Here is a 19,132-nt window from a genome sequence, read left to right as displayed (position 1 = left end):
CCCAATTGTAAGTCGCTTTGGATAAAAGCGTCTGCCAAATGACTAAATGTAAATGTAATAAATGTAACTTGAACTGGTAACACTATCAATCACATGCTTCCATGCAGGCTTCACTCTGAGCTCCTTATCAGTACGCTATCACAATCGGCATAGTGTGCATGTGCTGGTGTGCTGATAGAACTCCAGTTTAAATTATAAGAGCATATGGGACGCCATCTGCAAGCCGACAAAACCGAAGGGAGGTGAAGGGTGATGGTTGAGTCAGAATCACTGTGCAAATCTCACAGATGGTGACCATCATATCTGAATCAGAAACCTCGACAGACTTTTGACTCTACGTCAAGAACACAGCAAGATAGCAGTTATGGGCAAAAAGGTTTAAAAGATCTGAAGAAACGTATCCATCACCATTCACATTCAAGTCAATGGGAGTTGCTTGGCTGGCACATACAACCCCAGACACGTGCTAGCTTTTTTTTCTTACATGAGCTGCAAATGCAACTCACTGTTCAATATTACAACTAGTTTGTGTAGTTTTTGCACACTAAGTAGTGTAGTTATGGCATCTAACCACTGATTATGGGTACTAACAAGTGATGGCAAGGCAAAGTGAGAAACTGTGAGAGGGTGTTACCTTGGAATGCAGATTGGGAGCTGGAGATGAAAGAAGAGTGTTGGATGGTAGGTGAGACAGGGAGAGATGTAGGGACAGAGTGAGGGAGAGGGGAGGAAGGGGGATGCTGGCCAGGCCCCGTCTCTAATGGCTGGCTAATGTGAGCGGCTCTCAGTGAAGAGGAGGATGGAGGGAGGGATGAAGAGGGGAATGAGGTGGAGGCATCGACGGGGCCCTGCACAAAGTCACTAAACTCATCGTCGTCATCAGGGAAAGCAGGAGGAAGGGTATGAGAGGTGACGGAGGAATGAGATGGCGATGAGTCTGCAAAAACCAAACAAGAGAGTGAGACAGACAAAACACACATTATGTGTTTGACCACACAGACAGACTGAAAAAATGAGAAACAGTTTTACAAGAACAACAGGAGGGTACTGAATTTCATTAGGTGTGGTGCTGCTGTTTTAATATACAAAAAAAAAAATGCAACCTTTAAATGAAAATGTCAATGGAAATGTACTTGTTTATACATTTTTTAATTTCTTACTATAATTACTAGCAGGGTTCAAAATTCAAGTCAACATGAAAACAAAATTGACCTTTTTTTGTTTACTTGACACTCTTTTCTGATCTGTCCATAAATGATTGACTAAGAAAATGTTTTTCTGCTAACATGACTTAACTATTCAAGTATTATTTTAGCAAAGTCACATTCTCATTCATCTGACTGCAGTCAGCTATGGAACCAAATCAGAGTTAAAATTGGCTTTGGTGAGTGAATAAACAAAGTTATTTGCCAATTGGCTGGTCTCAACAAACTGCAACATTACATGGTTTATGTCCAATTTTAAGAATGACAATCTGACCTCCGACTGATGACACATGCAATTCAAATCCAAAACCATTTTTTTTTTACATTGTACATTTCAAAAGGTACCATTAGAGGTTTGTATTAGATACAGAAAGTTTTCTTACATATATACTACCTTTTAGAAATTTGGCGTCAGTAATATTTTTTTAAAGAAACAAACCATTCAGCAAGGACACATTAAATTAATCAAAAGTGACAGTAAAGATATTTGTAATGCTACAAAATATTTCTATTTCAAATAAATGATGTTCTTTTGATTCATTCTGGAAAGAAAATGTATCGCAGTTTTCACTAAAAAAGAAAACTGTTTTCAACATTGATAATAATAAGATATGTTTCTCAAGCAGGAAATAAGCATATTAGAATGATTTCTGAAGGATCATGTGACTCAATTCACCTGCAACTGGCAGAGGTGGCAACAAATACATTTCGGACCCTGACTACTAGTTTTCTTTCCAAACTAAACAATTAGAGCAGAAACAGCTGCAGCAGTTGACTAAAAACAGTGAGTGAAATGAAGCTCTGCTGCAGGTGTGAGGGGTGAAAATGCGCTACATAGAGGATAAGGAAACAGCAAACACTCAGTGGAAATATCTGGAGGGCCTCCTGGTGGCTGCTGGGAATAAACCAGCTATTTGACTCAATGATAAAGATGTGGTGTGTTTTTATTGAAATAGAATAGAAACACTATAAAGGGATAGTTGACTGAAGAAGTAAAATTGTGTCATCATTCACTCACTCTCATGTCAGCCCAAACCTGTATGAAAATGCACAGAAAACAGCATCCAGTACAAATCTTCAAATCCTCATTCTGTGCTCCATGGGAAATTACATTCAGAGATGAGGGTGAGTAAATGACAGGATTTTTATTTTTGGGTGAACTATCCCTTTGATAATAAAGTGAGTGCACCCCTGGTAATGTCCTTCAGCACTCGACAGTTACTGTGGCCTTGTCAAAAGCTGTCTGGGCCACTGATGCGACCCTTGACGTCATGAGCAGGGGCTTGAAAAGCAAACGGCCTGAAGGCAGTCAGGCAGCTGGAACGTGTCACTGGATGTACCTGCTTTCTTAGACTGTGAAGATGGTGTTGGATGCATCTTGGCATCTCTGCTGAACCCATCTAGATTTCCTTTGATGGCCTCTAAGGCATCGTCACGACTCTTCTCCCCAGTCTGTACAAAAATAGCAATTTTGTTTTGAGTTTGGAGAAGCTCATATGCAAGAAGAAGTACATATTGCAAAGTTATTATAGTTAAGTCATACTAAACTAAAATTACAAAAAATATATATACTTTTGTTACTAGAAATATTTTAAGTAACAGAAGTTTTTATTGGTTTTAATTTTAGTATATATTTATAGTATATTTGTATATTATTTACACATATTTATACATTATATTTCAGTATACTAAAACTAAATTATAATTAATAAAAAAAAAAACATACAGATATTTAATGTTATTTAATATTACAACAAAAACACCAATAATAAAATTAAACTGAAATTAAAACAAAAACAGGAAATATAAAAATAAAAACTTATTTAAAATATTTATGAAAAACTATTATAGTATGTCTGATACTAAAATAGCACTTTGTAAGACAGACAGTGATATAGTAGCAATAATAATAATTCAATATTACTTTAATAAACCTCTCAAACATTTTGTTGCGTTTATATTCCCTTTCAAATACCTTATTTGGATGCCAATATATTCTTGGAAAATAAACTGCACAATAATCATGGTTAATCCAATCATATTCTGTTGTGATTATCCACTTTATAATCACATCAGGTCTATTATTTAGAAAGTAGAGTCATTTTTATATCACATTAACTTGCTCACTTTGGGTTTGACGCTGCTCAGTAGGCGTAGTTTCTGTTTCTGCTCCTCAAACTGTCTTCTCTTCCGGTCCTCCTCCAGCATCCGCTGCTGCTGCTCCAGACGTTTACTGTGGACACACTCTGATCAGAGACGAATTCTGGTGTACAAACAACTTTCCGGCAGTGTGAATATGTAAAGCCTTACTGATGCTCCTCCGCCATCTGCTTCTGTAGGTCTGCCGGGAACTGTGGCCCCGGGCCCCTCATGCCCATGAATTGAGGCTGACCCATGAACTGCATCCCGGGAGTCTGCATGCCCATCGCCATCCCACCCTAGAAGCACAAGATCAAGACAATGAGGACATCCCAATCATGAGAGATTAGTGATTCTGGTGTCCAAATTTTTGATGGCTAAGATATATATAAATCAAACCTGTATTGGCATGGTACCAGGCATCTGTGCTCCAAAATTCATTCCCATCATGCCTTGCATGTTGGGCTGCATGACTTGGACCATGGGGAAGCCCTGCTGCTGTTGCTGCTGCATGGGCATCATTCCTGCCATTAAAAAATGACAAGTTTAATAACAAATATTGTTTTTCCATTTAAATTTTATACTGGAGAAACGTTTCCAACAAAATTATCTAATGTAAAAAAAATAGGCAAAATATAGACAAAATGTCAGCTGCTTACCTTGCTGTGGTCCAATGCCCCCTCCTACAGTGTACATAAAACTAGAACAAAAAAGATAGACATATTCAATATTGTAGTCATTTACCAGGCTGCCCATTTTAAAGCCCTGAAGTTCATTTCAGTGTGAAGCTAATGTCTTTACACTATTGCCCTCCGCATTCAAAAGAAGGCAACCAATCAATCACACAACGGAGAAAACATTTATGAATCAGCCCAAGTCCATTATTCGAGAAGGTACTTCAAGTTATTGCGCCACAATGGAAATCAAAATCATTCCAATACTGGCAGTCCATTATGTTGCTTTCACAGGTAAGAAATAAAATAAATCAGATTCCTTATGGCGTGAAGCCATGAAGTATGACTTTACAAAAACACTTATGATCAGTGGGAGAACCTATAAAAACAACTTTAATAAATATTAGTGATACTTGCTAGGGGCCAAACGTTTCAAGCAAAAATTGGCAACAAAAATATTTAGCAAAAAAAGAAAAAAATAATAATTTTCAGTTTGGATTGACCAAAACAGTGATGTTAAATTAGCCCTTCTCTGAAGACGAGGTTTCTCCGATGACCTTGGATGGGCTACACCAACAGGTAAAAATGTCAGATATGTGGACACACAACAGGTAAAAATGTTGACCAAAAATTATCCTATAGAGTAGCAATATGTCAAATGTGGCATCTTGCTGCCAAAGAAATTTACTACAACTGGTTTAATTCGTCACCTGAGAGCACAGCATCCTGAAGAGCATTCAGAGTTGAATTACCCCAATTTTCTTTCAGAAAAAAAAAACACTCTGTAGTATCACTACTTTACCAGCAGGTTAAATAAACTTCCCATTCAATCCCATTCAATTTGAAAGAGGAACCAGACCAAAATCAAGTCTTTTTAAGTCAGCTAGCGACTGCCGAATTATTATAATAGTCATTTAAAAATACTTTAAACAATACCACAGAATTACTATGGTACATTTCACATGATAAATCGGTATTCCTTTTATTGAGGGGACAAAGTATTCAAAAAGCACTATTGAGAACTGAAAAAACATTCGAAATACAAAATATTTCTAACTCATCCAGAGTTAGCCTAGTTTTGTTTGCTTTGCCAATAGTCTGAAATGTGGGCTAACACTCCACTGAGGTTCTCTGGCTCAGAGCGATGTGTCTGTCTGTGTTGCATCTGTTCGCCTGCAGGCTCACGGCTTTGCAGCGCTCACAGAGACTGAGATACAACAGAGGGAGAAGAAAAAATAAAACACTGGATTAAGGCAGATTAACATTCAAAGAGAAATCGGCTGTGACATCAGGGTGGTGAGATCACGTAGCCACCATTTTAAACTGTTAATGCCAACATCCATCCATCCATCCATCCATCTATCCATGAGCAAACCTGGTTATAAAACCTGAGAATGAACTTTACTGACAGCACTTTGTCTTTGAGAAACACATGTAAAAAGCATATTTAATACAGAATATGAATGGCTCCAAAACACTTTATAATAGACTACACCAGCTGGACACTACAATATTTTTTTCTAAAAATCGAACAATATTATGTAGATTTACGATAAACTGGCATTAGCAGATAACAGGTAGATAAAAATATTATAAGGAATAAATTTGCAAACGAATATAAAAATCAACAATCAAGTAGCACCATTTAAATTAGTTCATCTCTGAACATATTTGAACAGTTATGAATCATTTCAGTTCAAAGAGCTGACTGCTTCAATATTGGTCATCTAATATCCAATAACATACACCAAACATCCCATCTCATCTTATTAATTCATAATAGTAAAGTGCTGATCATCATCATTAATAGGAAATCAAAAGTCTCTCCTAGTCCTTAATTCCCAAACATCTTTGATTCTTCAATTCCCAAATAATTATTTGTTTTTGTATCAAAAAAAGACTAACTCTCCATCACAGCTCTTAAATCTAATTATATTGCTTGTACATAATCAATTTTAATATATTATTATTAATTAATAAATATTAAGCCAATCCATTAGTGATAATGAACGCAATATTGTGTAGCTTCTCTGTGTATTAAATGCCACTCAATTTGAAAGCAGGTGATGGAGATTTACCACGAATCACGGAACCAGCTTTACTGACGAGATGCGCATGATAATCGTGTTCGATATATCACCCAGCCCTACTGAACTTTAAAAAAAGTTCCAAAAAACAAACAAACACAAAAAACATAATATGCATCAACAACAAAAGTGTTGGCAGAATTTTCATTTCAGGATGAACTATTCCTTAATTTTTTATTATTTTTTCAATTTTTCCCCCCCTTCACTTTCTCTGCAAAAAAAGACAAATGTGACTGATCACAAACCATAAATCATTCTATATATTTGAGTATTATAACTTGTGCCCGAGAGCTCCGTGTCGCAAGTGCAATGCTTTACCAGGTGAGGTATCGAGCAAGTTTACTATATCAGACGAGCCATACCAACGCCATCTCACAACCAATTTGTTTGTATTTTACGAGGTGGCTAATTCGTATGAATTCGAGCAACCTCACTCATACGATTGTGTCGAATTGCCTATTGGTTTAGGGGTGGGGTTGGGGTAGTTCATTCGAACAAATTCATATGAATTGGAGAACTCGTAAAAAGTACCACCTGCGCTGTCAAATTAGCAATGCTGGAACTGATATGTTTTGTGTGTGTGTGTGTGTGTGTGTGTGTGTGTGTACGCGCTCTGGCGCGATCACTTCAACCGTTTCCTTATACTAGCACAAAAATTAACTGAAACTAAGCATATATAGGCTACGTTACATGTCGCACTGTTTTTTTCCCTTGTTTCCCTAAAATTCATACGAGAGAGGTCGTATGCATTTGTACAAATTAGCCACCTCGTAAAATGTGTATAAATTGCCATGAAATCAAGTTGGCCCAGAGCTAGTTTTGTAATGCAATCATCAAAAAAAAAAAAAATCGAAGTCGTGCAAAGAAACGCAAAAAATAATCTTATGCCGTGATCAACATTTGTGTGAAAAAGAATTAAGGTTATTGGTGTTTTACTGCCTCTAGTGTTTATTTCAGCTGAAAAACTGCAGTAAATTGGATATATAGTTAGGTTTTTTTAATTTTGCTAAATTTAATGGTAGAGGCACATTTTTCCAATGAGCCTAGGTTGAATACTTAATATTCAGCTTTTTAACCAAACAAACCTCTAAATATAATATAAACCTCCAAAACGCAGGCGTCCCTAAACCCTTTTTACGCCGTCACAGATAATCAGCCGTTACCTTCCAGCACTCGATATGGGAATTTGAGAACTGTCAAAACCTTTGTGTTGGCTCCATGTGGGTGGGCGGGCTTATTTATTTAGTGACTTCCAAACAGAATAACAGATTGCATCTCTGACATTGCGGTCTTCAGTCCTTTTTTCAGAACTCTTAGACCTGATAAGCATCTTTTAGGGTGTTGGCAGCAACAATACAGTTACACCTGTTTCAATAAACTTCCTATGCCCTCCACTGCAGCTGTTTGAGAGACGCAACCATATGGAAGATGCCTATCATGACTTGAGCCACCAGACTAAATCTAACTTCGAGCTGTTTCTTCTGCAAACTGCTAAATTCTGTCATATAATTATTGAAAAACTGCACCAAAATCTAAAACTTATAAACAATTTGCAATTGTTCTCCTTTAATACACAGCTTTAGGAGCTAAACAGCATTCAATTTGTCACATTGACTTCACATGAGCATGTTCCTCATCATTTACAGAAGTGCCAAAAGACTTGAAAAGTCCTTCCACATAAATTCGGATTATGCTGTTGAACTTTTATTATAACGCCAAAATAAAGCAGCTCTATGTAGAACCCTGTGGTTATTTAGTTTCACGGCAGGTATCAGCATTACCTGGTGCTGCGCCGTTTGAAACTAGACATTCATTATTCAAGCAGTTCAGCAGAGACTAAAGCCCTTTAGGTAAATAAAACATGAAGTTGGCCTTTCGATCCTTTCTGACAGTTATGTGGTCTGCTTTATGAAAACTTTGGTACATTCAAAGTGATGATATCAAAATCTGTAAGCTCAGTGACACCCATGAGGGCGATACGATGTTGATCCGGTCAACTATAAGCTACAAGAAATGCAGCACTGCAGTTACAGTACAGTCATGAATATATTTAGGAGCTGTTAAGATCCACATCACAGTCAGGACCTGATGTCTCATCTGCATACATAAATCATGCTGGTCAAGGTGGCTCTGGTCTGGTCTACCCTTCCTTTTAACCTTGATATGAACCAAAAACAACGTGGAGAATCTGAGATGTTTTTCAGCTACCAAGAAACAATTTTAAACGTATGAATCTAATTTAATTGTTGTACCTCAACATTCAGATGCAAGTTTTTGGAAGCAAGGATTCATTGAAAAGTTGAATTTTCTGGATATCAACCATCAAATCAAATTTTGTCAGAATGGACACTTTCAAATGATCAAATTGAATATTTAGGCATGTTAGAACATTCCCAATGGTTCCTCAATTGCTTTGGGTGGCATGCAAAAACAAATATACTGCGCTAACTGTGAAGTCCAATTCATCAACAAATGACTCTTACAAACCAGGTTTTTTCTTTTTTGATTACTCTTTGAAAACACTCAAAGACTTCAAAGAAAATTAACTGAACCAACTCAATGAATCAACATTTGACTGACTGCAAATTCTCGGAAAATTTTGCATACTCAGGGTTTGTGAAACTTAAACCTGTATCCTTACTTGACTGGTTTTCATATGGAAATACGAAGTTAAAGATAACAGCAACGTTATTTGCAAAAGAAAAAAATATTAAAACACATGAATACATTTGTGTGCGTTTTTATATTGTATTATCAAAACATTTTGATATGGAAAAAACAGCGAGGAAGCAATGCGTTCGAATAAAACTGTCAGGCGTCATAAACGATTAGAACGTTCGAACAAACCTATAGACTCCAAAAGGCTGTCTAGGAAGACAGTACACTAGGTTTTGAGACACGGCCAACAAATGCTCATCTCTGGGTGCTAGTCAGTCCGTTGACAAGCGGTATAATAATAACAACGTTCCAGCATCAATATCGTTATGTATCCCCGTGTATGACAAAGGAAGGAAAGCAAAGGCAATATAAACGCGACGGCTGATCATTGCGATGCAGTATGACAAGCGTCACATCACCATCACAGCTGACGCTGCGCTAATTAAAGTCAAACTGTGCGCCACCAACGGCTGAATTTTCAAGCAGGCTCGTGAATTAACATATACTGACTTTAGCAGATGTAGACAACAACAGATAAGAGAGTGTTAAAGCGTTAAATCGAGTACCTGCCACCTCCTCCTGATCCGGGCCGAAGCGCCATCTTAAACAGCTCAGTGAAGTGACGTCATCCGAGAGGAGAGACCTGCGCCACTTCCGGGTCACTCCATCAGCTGCGTCACCTTTAGACGGTGGGCCGAGGGTCCGTATCTGCTTTACTTTTCGAAATGGATGATCCCCATGGAGGGAGAACCTGGATTTGTAAAGTTGGGACGGTTGTTTTATTCTCAACGATATGAAAAGTGTTGCCACTCCCATTTATTGCACATTTTCCCAGAAATCATAATGCACGAACCGTAAATTTGCAGGCAAACGCGGTTGCCTACTATATCAGTTGAGCCAATAGCGCGGCAAGATACTGACATGGGATTATTATTAACCAATCAGATGTAGTTTATTTAGAACAGCTGTTACACGTCACAGATGATTTAGCTATCAAACATGAGCAGCAGCAGCGCATTGATCATCGTCAAGGACATTCTTTGTGTGATTGTAAGTATTCATTTAATTATAATATATCTATATAAAATGTTTGTTTTGTACACCGTGTTGTTCAAACATGTGTAAGCGTCTCGTTAGTGTCGTTTTAAGTTGGGTAACGTTTCAGCTGGCGAACTAGTAGTAGCCAGAGCCGTCGTAGAATAACATATTTATCGGCTCTGGCAGTAGCTAGCATCATGCGATTACATATTTGATTTGGTGTAAACATTCCATTCTAACGGTAATACTTCGTCCAACTCACATAGACTACAGCTCCACTGTATGTTGGCGGATAATTACCTCAGACCGTTTTGCAAACGTTCGCCAAAAACTCAAGGCAAACATGAACCTGTTGATGTTTTAAGACAGTTAGAACTGTATGTAATAGAAATAAGATTATAACTATCAAATAACATAAACTGCATGTAAAAGACACAAGATTATAAGTATAACTATCAAAGAACATGGGCTATCAAAGAGAGCTGAGTTATAATGTACATAAACATGTCATACAGATTTACTTCTGCAGGAGTAGCCAACACACAAACACACCACTCCCCACATGTGTACATGCATACACGCATGTGCCCTAGTCATCTTCAAGTGACTTATTGTCACAGTTTACACACTGACAGAGGTTTGTACATGGCAGCTCATGCAGTTTACATGTGCATCTACCCTTAACACAATTAGTTTTTTTTTACATGAGCAGTGCACAAGTTCCAGTATGGCCTCTGGAGCTGGCGGAAGTGTCATCCAGTCCACTCCGTAGAAATCTCCTAACATCTTCCAGCCATGATTTACAGGAGGAGGAATGTCTGGCATGCAGGGGAAAACTTATGCTCCATATATTGGTTCCACCTATTCCCTTAACATGGGTAATAAACCAGTTTCACAGCGTTCAGGTGCCCGGCCTTGTTAATGATGCCATAATTCGAAGGGTAAATTTTTGCAGGGTGTTTTTATTATATTACTGTTAATTGTATTTATCTATATTAAGTTGGCTTGAAGTTTCTATATCTTTTCTAACTGGTTGGACTTAGTTTTCCTAAAAATGACGACTAAAACTCTGGAAAATCCCATTGACTTCCATCGCAGAATGTTCAAATTGAGCCAAGGCTACGGTGGCCCAGTAGTGCCCAACACAAACTCAAATCTAAACTCCCTGAGGTCTTACACTCAATTAAACTTCCTTCCTTCCTTCATATCTATCTTTTTTCTATCTATATTTCTTTCTAACCTTTCTTTCTATATTTCTTTCTAACCTTTATTTTTTATCTATTATTTTTTTCTTTCCACCTAATTTATTTTATTTTTATTTTTTTTGACCCATATATCGAACTGTATTGCCTTCACTTTCGGGCTAGGCCTTTTCAAGCCAACTTAAAAGTTTGCCAACAAATTTCATCTAGTTTTTTGTACTAATCTTATATTGTTACTGCAACTACACTGCGCACATCTGTATATGTTGTTCATACTGTATATCTATTCTGCTCTTATATATAATATATTTAATTTGTATTACTGTAACCTATACTACTTTCTTAACTGTATACTACTGTCCATACTGCACTGTACAGTACAGGTCAAAAGTTTGGAAACATTACTATTTTTAATGTTTTTGAAAGAAGTCTCTTCTGCTCATCAAGCCTGCATTTATTTGATCAAAAATACAGAACAAAAACAGTAATATTGTGAAATATTATTACAACTTAAAATAATGGTTTTCTATTTTTATAATATAAAAATAAAATATTTAAAATATCATTTATTTCTGTGATGCAAAGCTGAATTTTCAGCATCATTACTCCAGTCTTCAGTGTCACATGTGACATCCAGTCTATCACATGATCCTTTAGAAGTCATTCTAATATTCTGATTTATTGTGAGTGTTGGAAACAGTTCTGCTGCCTAATATATTTGATGAATAAAAGGTTAAAAAGAACTGCATTTGTTCAAAATAAAATATTTTCTTATAATATAAATCTTCTTTACTATCACTTTTTATCAATTTAACACATCCTTGCTGAATAAAAGTATTGATTTTATTTAAAAAAAGAAAAAAATTACTGACCAGTAGTGTATATTGTAGTTACAAAATATTTCTATTTTAAAAACATAGCTTCTTTTTTTTTTTTTTACTTTTTATTCATCAAAGTATCCTAAAAAAGTATCACGTTATGAAAAAATATTAAGCAGCAGAACTGTTTCCAACTTTGATAATGAATCATATTAGAATGATTTCTAAATGATCATGTGATAATGATCCTAAAAATTCAGCTTTGTGTCACAGAAATAAATGATAATTTAAAGTATAATAAATTGAAAATCAATTATTTTAAATTGTAACAATATATAACAATATTAAATTTTTTCTGTATTTTTGATCAATTATAACAATTTATTAAAAATAGTAATGTTTCCAAACTTTTGACCTGTACTGTATGTCTAATACTGCACCGCCTGTCTATACAATATAATACCAACCTTCCTTTGCAGTTTCTTCAACTAATACTGCCTTCTCTCTTCTCCTTTGTGCTCGTTTTATCTTCGTGATATTTGTGAAATGGCTGTAGCACTCCCTGTGTTAGCTGGTTTGACTAACTGGTTTGTAGGTTCCTGGCTTTGTAACTTGTATGCCTGTACTGCCTCTTCTGCAATGATACCTTCTCTGCCCTCAAGGTCTTTCCACAGAAACACTGATTTAATAAATTTCTCCCAACTTATGTCTGTGAAGGGAATGGTGGGTCCACCACTTCCCTCAAATAAATATATGCATACAGCACTTCATGTTTTGCCATTTCTTCCAAGTAAACATGGGCGGGAAAAAGAGTTGTCTGTCTCGTTTTTTCATGACGTTGTGTTTCCAAGCAAGCCATTATGTCAAATGTGTTAAATCAGAAGGGTATATTTATTAAAGATTACAAAGAAATGACAGGACATCGTCTGACAAAAGGTGGTTACATAAAATAAAAATAGTACAAATGGATAACGTTACTTCTACATTCTCATTTTGTCAAACTGAATATGTAGCAAAATTAGGTAAAATAGTTCTTATCTTAAATAGAATAATCTGAAATCCTGGGCGCGAAGCGCGCCAGTGTGTCGCGTCACCAACACCGACACTTTCCACGCACGCTATTGGATGAAGGCAACAAATACGTCATGCAGGTCGGACCCCGCACGTAGCTGCTTGCTCTATTCGCCGGGAAAATAACCTGGAAAAAGTTACCGATATTATAGTAATGGACAAGGTGTGTGAGTGGCAACAATTTTTATTTGCTTTGTTGAAAAGCGTAGCGGTTACATATAAAAAACTGGGTTATCCCTCACCACAGATCGTTTGAAAACACGAAATCTCCCCTCGGCCCACCGTCTACTTCATATGAACTATAATAATATATCAATGATACTAAAATAACACTTGTCATGTTCCACATTTAAAAAAAAATTAATTATGATTTGTGTGATTGTGTTATTTTAGTATCATTGATATACTATTATAGTTTTATTAATATTTCAAATCAGTTTTTATATTTTATATTTTCCGTGTCCATTTTAATTTTAGTAAAAAAAATGAAATTTGTATGTGCTTTGTAATGTTTTTAAAGTTTTTTGTATTATTATTAACATATCTATATGATCTAAAACAAAATAGGTTATTATATTTTATGTAATTTAATTTCTTTATTTTTAGTAAAAAATTTTAGACATTTTTATGTGCTTTGTAATTTTTTTTATTATTTTTAACATGTTGGAAGCATCTAAACTGATACATTTCAGTTCAATACATTTTATATTCATTTTACGTTTCGTCTTAACATTTAGAAAACGTTTTCCTAATATAATGATAACCGTTGACATTTTTGTACATTTCTTTAAGTTGTAAACATCAATTTGAGTCATTTACATGTTATTAATATTTGGATAGTTTATGAATGGCACAGTTTTTGCACTTGTTCCACCACCTGCGATCGTTGTAGTTCCTATATTGCACAGGCGATGGCGCCATTGTATAGTTTGTCCCACACATAGACATAATAAATAGTATTTGTTGTGTCTATGGTCCCACAGATCTTACAGTAACTGGGCTCTGGTTTGTCACTTTGAGCATCTTAAACAATTCCCACCAGCGGGCCTGAAAAGTTTTATCTTTGGGTTTCAACCAATAGTCAGTTGTATTTTTAATTTCCATTTCATTTTGTTTTCATTCTATATGCACTTGCAGCCCTGTTACTAAAATGTGGAACATGACAAAAAAATAATAATAATTATGATTTGTGTGATCAAGTGTTATTTTAGTATCATTGATATATCATTAAAGTTTTATTAATATTTAAAATCAGTTTTTATTTTATAAAACATTTTAATTTTAGTTAAAAAAACTGAAATTTATATGTGCTTTGTAATTTTTTTAAAGGTTTTTTATTATTTTTAACATGTCTATATGATCTAAAACAAAATAGGTTATTATATTTTATGTAATTTAATTGATTTATTTTTCTAACAAGTTTTAGTAATAACCATAATAATACTGATTTGATCTCTGTGTTTTCTAGCAATAAACTTTAAACAAATTAATGAATTACAAAAAATAAATAAATAGCCTATAATAAGAAATATAGCTATAAATAAACTAGGCTATAACTGAATAGGTAATATAGTTGCAAATTTTGACTAAATTAAGTTATCGCTCAGAGCTAGTTCATACCAAATTTCCAAATTTGATAAACACATATTTTGCATATTTATTAGATAGATAGATAGATAGATAGATAGATAGATAGATAGATAGATAGATAGATAGATAGACAGACAGACAGACAGACAGACAGACAGACAGACAGATGATAGATAGATAGATAGATAGATAGATAGATAGATAGATAGATAGATAGATAGATAGATAGATAGATAGATAGATAGATAGACAGACAGACAGACAGACAGACAGACAGACAGATGATAGATAGATAGATAGATAGATAGATAGATAGATAGATAGATAGATAGATAGATAGATAGATAGATAGATAGACAGACAGACAGACAGACAGACAGACAGACAGACAGACAGACAGACAGATGATAGATAGATAGATAGCTAGATAGATAGATAGATAGATAGATAGATAGATAGATAGATAGATAGATAGATAGACAGACAGACAGACAGACAGACAGACAGATGATAGATAGATAGATAGATAGATAGATAGATAGATAGATAGACAGACAGACAGACAGACAGACAGACAGACAGACAGACAGACAGACAGACAGACAGACGATAGATAGATAGATAGATAGATAGATAGATAGATAGATAGATAGATAGACAGACAGACAGACAGACAGACAGACAGACAGACAGACAGACAGATGATAGATAGATAGATAGATAGATAGATAGATAGATAGATAGATAGATAGACAGACAGACAGACAGACAGACAGACAGACAGACAGACAGACAGACAGACAGACAGACAGACAGACAGACAGACAGACAGACGATAGATAGATAGAACTCGAATATCAACAGTTTAAAGATTTTCCCTCCTTTTTTGTTGAAATAATTGTTTTTTGTGAACAAGTTGATAAAAAATAAACTACTATTAAAATTTAAAAACTGCTAATAATAAACACTATATATATTAATACAGTTAAAAAACATAATATTACATAATATATCACATAATATTACATTATATTACATTACATATTATATTATATTACGTTACATTATATTACATTACATGTTTTGTTTTGTTTTTGTACCATGGAAAGGGGAGGTGTACTGAGTTTAGCAGTATTAAAGCATTGGACAAGATTGATATTTCTCTTCCACCCGAGCCCATTCAGCTTTTTGAATAGCCACCTTACATAACCATTAGGATCCATTGAGGAGCTATGAAGGACGCTGTTTCCCCACTGAGAGTGGTGGGTTTAGCTTGAGGCCAGTCTCGTCAGAGGGCCTGATGTGAATACAGGCAGGTTCCAGCAGTGGCTCTGTGACCCAGGTGAACATTAACCCACAACTGACTCAGAGCATCCCACCAATCACCATAAATCACCAGATCCTGCAGCAGCAGCCACTGCTATCTGTCAGGACTGCCTTTTACTGTATGATCCGTCTCTGAGCTGAAAGGCCGAATGTATTCGCTCCCGTTTAGACACAAAGCCCGAATGGATCCATTCTCATTCCAAAATCCACTATGCGTGTCTGTGTAGAGAATCGATCATTAAACTACCAAAGCATCACAAAGGCAGGAATGATAAATTCCTTCATACAATTGTGGGGTCATGAAAATGTCTGTTAACACACAGTTTCTCATCTGTATTGATTTCATTTAAATGCAGTATGTTTCCCCTTACTAGATGCGGAGCAATGAGTGATTAATAATGACATTTTTATTCCTCTCTGCCACATTTGCCTCAAGTCTCCCAGATGCTGTCAAGCTGTCAATGCATTAGGCGGTTTATTGTTAATTTCACTGACTGTATGTTTTCGAATATTTATGAACTGTGTGAATTCAGAGGGATTTGTGAACTGTTTGACAGTGGAATTTAAGATTAATAGTTATGGATAAGAGATCTATCTATCTATCTATCTATCTATCTATCTATCTATCTATCTATCTATCTATCTATCTATCTATCTATCTATCTATCTATCTATTTAAAATCTGTTTAAAGAAATTATACAGTTTATATATGCAAAAATGAAAGTTTTGATATTATGAACTTCAAAGGTTAATTTTGATCTCAGTTTGAAACAGTGTTACCAATTAGCCCTGGCAGAGCTTGGCCTCCTGACCTCTGACCCCTGCTGTGTTCTTCTGCCCATTAAAACCCTTTGGGGCCCAGCTGGAGTTGATGTAGTGCCCATTCTCTTCTGACCACTAAACACACAGCTACATTCAGTTTGTAACTTCCATTTTCTGTCCCTTTGTCCTTTCTCTCTGTTCTCAGTGTGTCCATCTTGCTCTCATGTTGACCTCTGAGTCTTGTTCGGAAGTAAAGATCCAGTCCTTCCCTACTGTGTCTGTTGAATCATACAATATCAAGAAACGGCCACGGGAAGATAACAAAAAAATTTTTGTTTTTTTGTTCTCAAAATTGCGTATAAAATAGGGCTTAATAAATATATATGTTGAGATTGAAGTAAGATATATTTATCTCCATATAGTCACTGCAGTTGTGTTTATGTACTCATAATATTGACTGACAAAAAATTGACAAATCATCATGTGCTGAAAAACGTAATTAACAGCAGAATATTGGTAAATCATTTTGCCAGTTTTAGCACTTAATTGTGTTTATGCCAATAGCCTTGTTAAAATACAAGAATTACAGGCCTGCATTTACAGTGCTGTCCTTGAATTGAATTAAAACAATAGTTATAATCATTGTTGTTGCTGTATTGTTGTTGTTGCATTGTTAACTCAGCACCTCTTCAGAATGCTAATAAGCATTTGTGTGTCTCTCTCTCTCTCTCTCTCACTGCTCCTCTGCTCTTTTAAGGGCAGCGCAGTAAAAGAGAGCAGCAGTAAGATCTTTAGTGGCTCCCTGGGAGCAAAATCAAAGGCTTCATTGATAACCAAACAGGCCATCATTGGGTTACAAGTGTATACTCAGCAGGACGCTCTCTTTCATAACATATGAGTGTCTCTAATGCACATTCAAATGAAGACAAAAAAGCTCAGAACAAGGTTTTAAAGTCAGAATAAGTGTAACATGGCTAAGAGCTGCGATCAGCATTATTTTATTTATATACGACTGTCCCACATTTGTCTGGTCAAACTCTGAAAGGTTAGTAGACTTCATTAACAAGGAGACAGTTTAAGTGAGATGTGAAGTTTGAAGAGAAGAAACATCACAAAATATTATTTTATTTAATGAGCATAATTTACAGTATGAAAATATAAGAAAACACAAAATGCTAGCTATGAAATTACCTTTAGCAAGACGAAAGTGTCAAATTATTACAGAAATTTTCACCACCATCTTTTCTGCCAAAAACGGGTGATTAAACAAAATGCAGATGAGATGATTCCAGTGATGGAAATGAAATTTGTTAGTTCATTTAATTTGTTTGTTCATTCCATGAAGACCTATTCTCACAAACACCCACCCAAACTCCATCCTGGTGGCCAAACTGGAGTAATGTACATACACAGACAAAATGTGTAATTGTGAATGAGGAATTAATTAAATAAAAATAGAAGACTATCACTAAAATTACAATTCTGGATTTATTAAAAAGGCCCCTAAGTAAATGTTGTGTGTGTTTTGTTTGAACAGAATGAGGTAAATTCATCTAATTACAGCATCATATTTGTCTTGAGGGAGCCATGTTTTCCCAGCATACTCTTCCACCCTATGGCATTGGCATGAGTTTCATTCCCATCAACAATATGCGGCTCATCCTGCAAGTTTAGCCTTTGTGGGGAATTTTCAAAAATGTTGTTTCAGACCTGTAGGAGGAAAACAAAAAGCAACAGGGAGGTTTTCTTCCAGACATGCACTCGATCCTCACTTACGCTGATGGACAAAATACAACACAACATATTTGAAATATCCAACATTTTTCAACTAAATCTTAATGAAAAGCACCTGGACACACAATATTGTCCATTTTAATTCTTAAAATGGACTATTAATGTGATAGTTCACCCAAAAATGAAATATTGGCATCATTTACTCACCCTCACATTGCTTGTGTGACTTTCTTTTGTTGTACACAAAGAAGAATGTTACAGTTGACGGTAACCATTGACTTACAATGAAAAATACAATGAAAGTCAAAGGGTACTGACAACTTTTTCAAAGTTTGGTTGCCAACATTTTTTTAAATATCTTCTTTTGTGTTCAGCAAATTAATGTAAATGACAATTTTCATTTTTGGGTGAACTATGCCTTTAAGTTTGAGATCACCACAAGATCTTCATCCTTAGGTTTACATGATTTGAGAAGATATATTGTTGCAGGAAGGAGAGCTTGGTAACACCCATGTCGTAAAAATAAAATCGTCTTGAAAAGAAAAACTATGCAAGAAACAATAAAATTGCATAGTTGGGCAAACACTAGTATAATATTTAGCATGAGGAAATTCATACAATATGATTTACTTTTACATCTGAAATCAGAGACACACCACAGTTATCAATCTTGAGAAAAAAAAAACTTTACTTGAAACTTAAAAGCATAAATAATGATTTTAAAAGATTGATTTCATTTTATACAAAAATAATACAATGTGGACAGAATCACATTTTGTATAAATCCAGCATAAAACAGGAGAATAAACCAGCACTGTTACCTCAGG

General features: G+C 35.4%; 1 protein-coding gene across 11 annotated transcripts in view; it reads right to left on the bottom strand.

Moving 5' to 3' along the window:
- Window positions 1-9,403, bottom strand: part of LOC306854494 (synergin gamma-like) — a 59,129-nt gene extending 49,726 nt beyond the window's left edge. For 5 of the 11 annotated variants that reach the window (XM_079392574.1, XM_079392575.1, XM_079392578.1 and 2 more), the window contains exons 1-7: window positions 9,330-9,400; window positions 4,004-4,044; window positions 3,744-3,868; window positions 3,516-3,643; window positions 3,333-3,438; window positions 2,546-2,657; window positions 635-937 (exon numbers count right to left, since the gene is read on the bottom strand). In XM_079392574.1, the coding sequence (XP_079248700.1) occupies window positions 635-937; window positions 2,546-2,657; window positions 3,333-3,438; window positions 3,516-3,643; window positions 3,744-3,868; window positions 4,004-4,044; window positions 9,330-9,364 (850 nt within the window). In that variant the 5' untranslated portion in view covers window positions 9,365-9,400. Of the gene's footprint in view, window positions 1-634; window positions 938-2,545; window positions 2,658-3,332; window positions 3,439-3,515; window positions 3,644-3,743; window positions 3,869-4,003; window positions 4,045-9,329 lie in introns of all 11 variants that reach the window. The other 6 variants (XM_079392580.1, XM_079392572.1, XM_079392573.1 and 3 more) reach the window with 2 other exon arrangements.
- Between the last annotated feature and the right edge of the window lie 9,729 nt (window positions 9,404-19,132).

Source organism: Barbus barbus (assembly GCF_936440315.1).
Source record: "Barbus barbus genome assembly, chromosome: 34".
NCBI classification, from domain to species: domain Eukaryota; kingdom Metazoa; phylum Chordata; class Actinopteri; order Cypriniformes; family Cyprinidae; genus Barbus; species Barbus barbus.
Note: the sequence above shows the minus strand (reverse complement) of the source record. Positions and strands in the feature narration are given on the sequence as shown.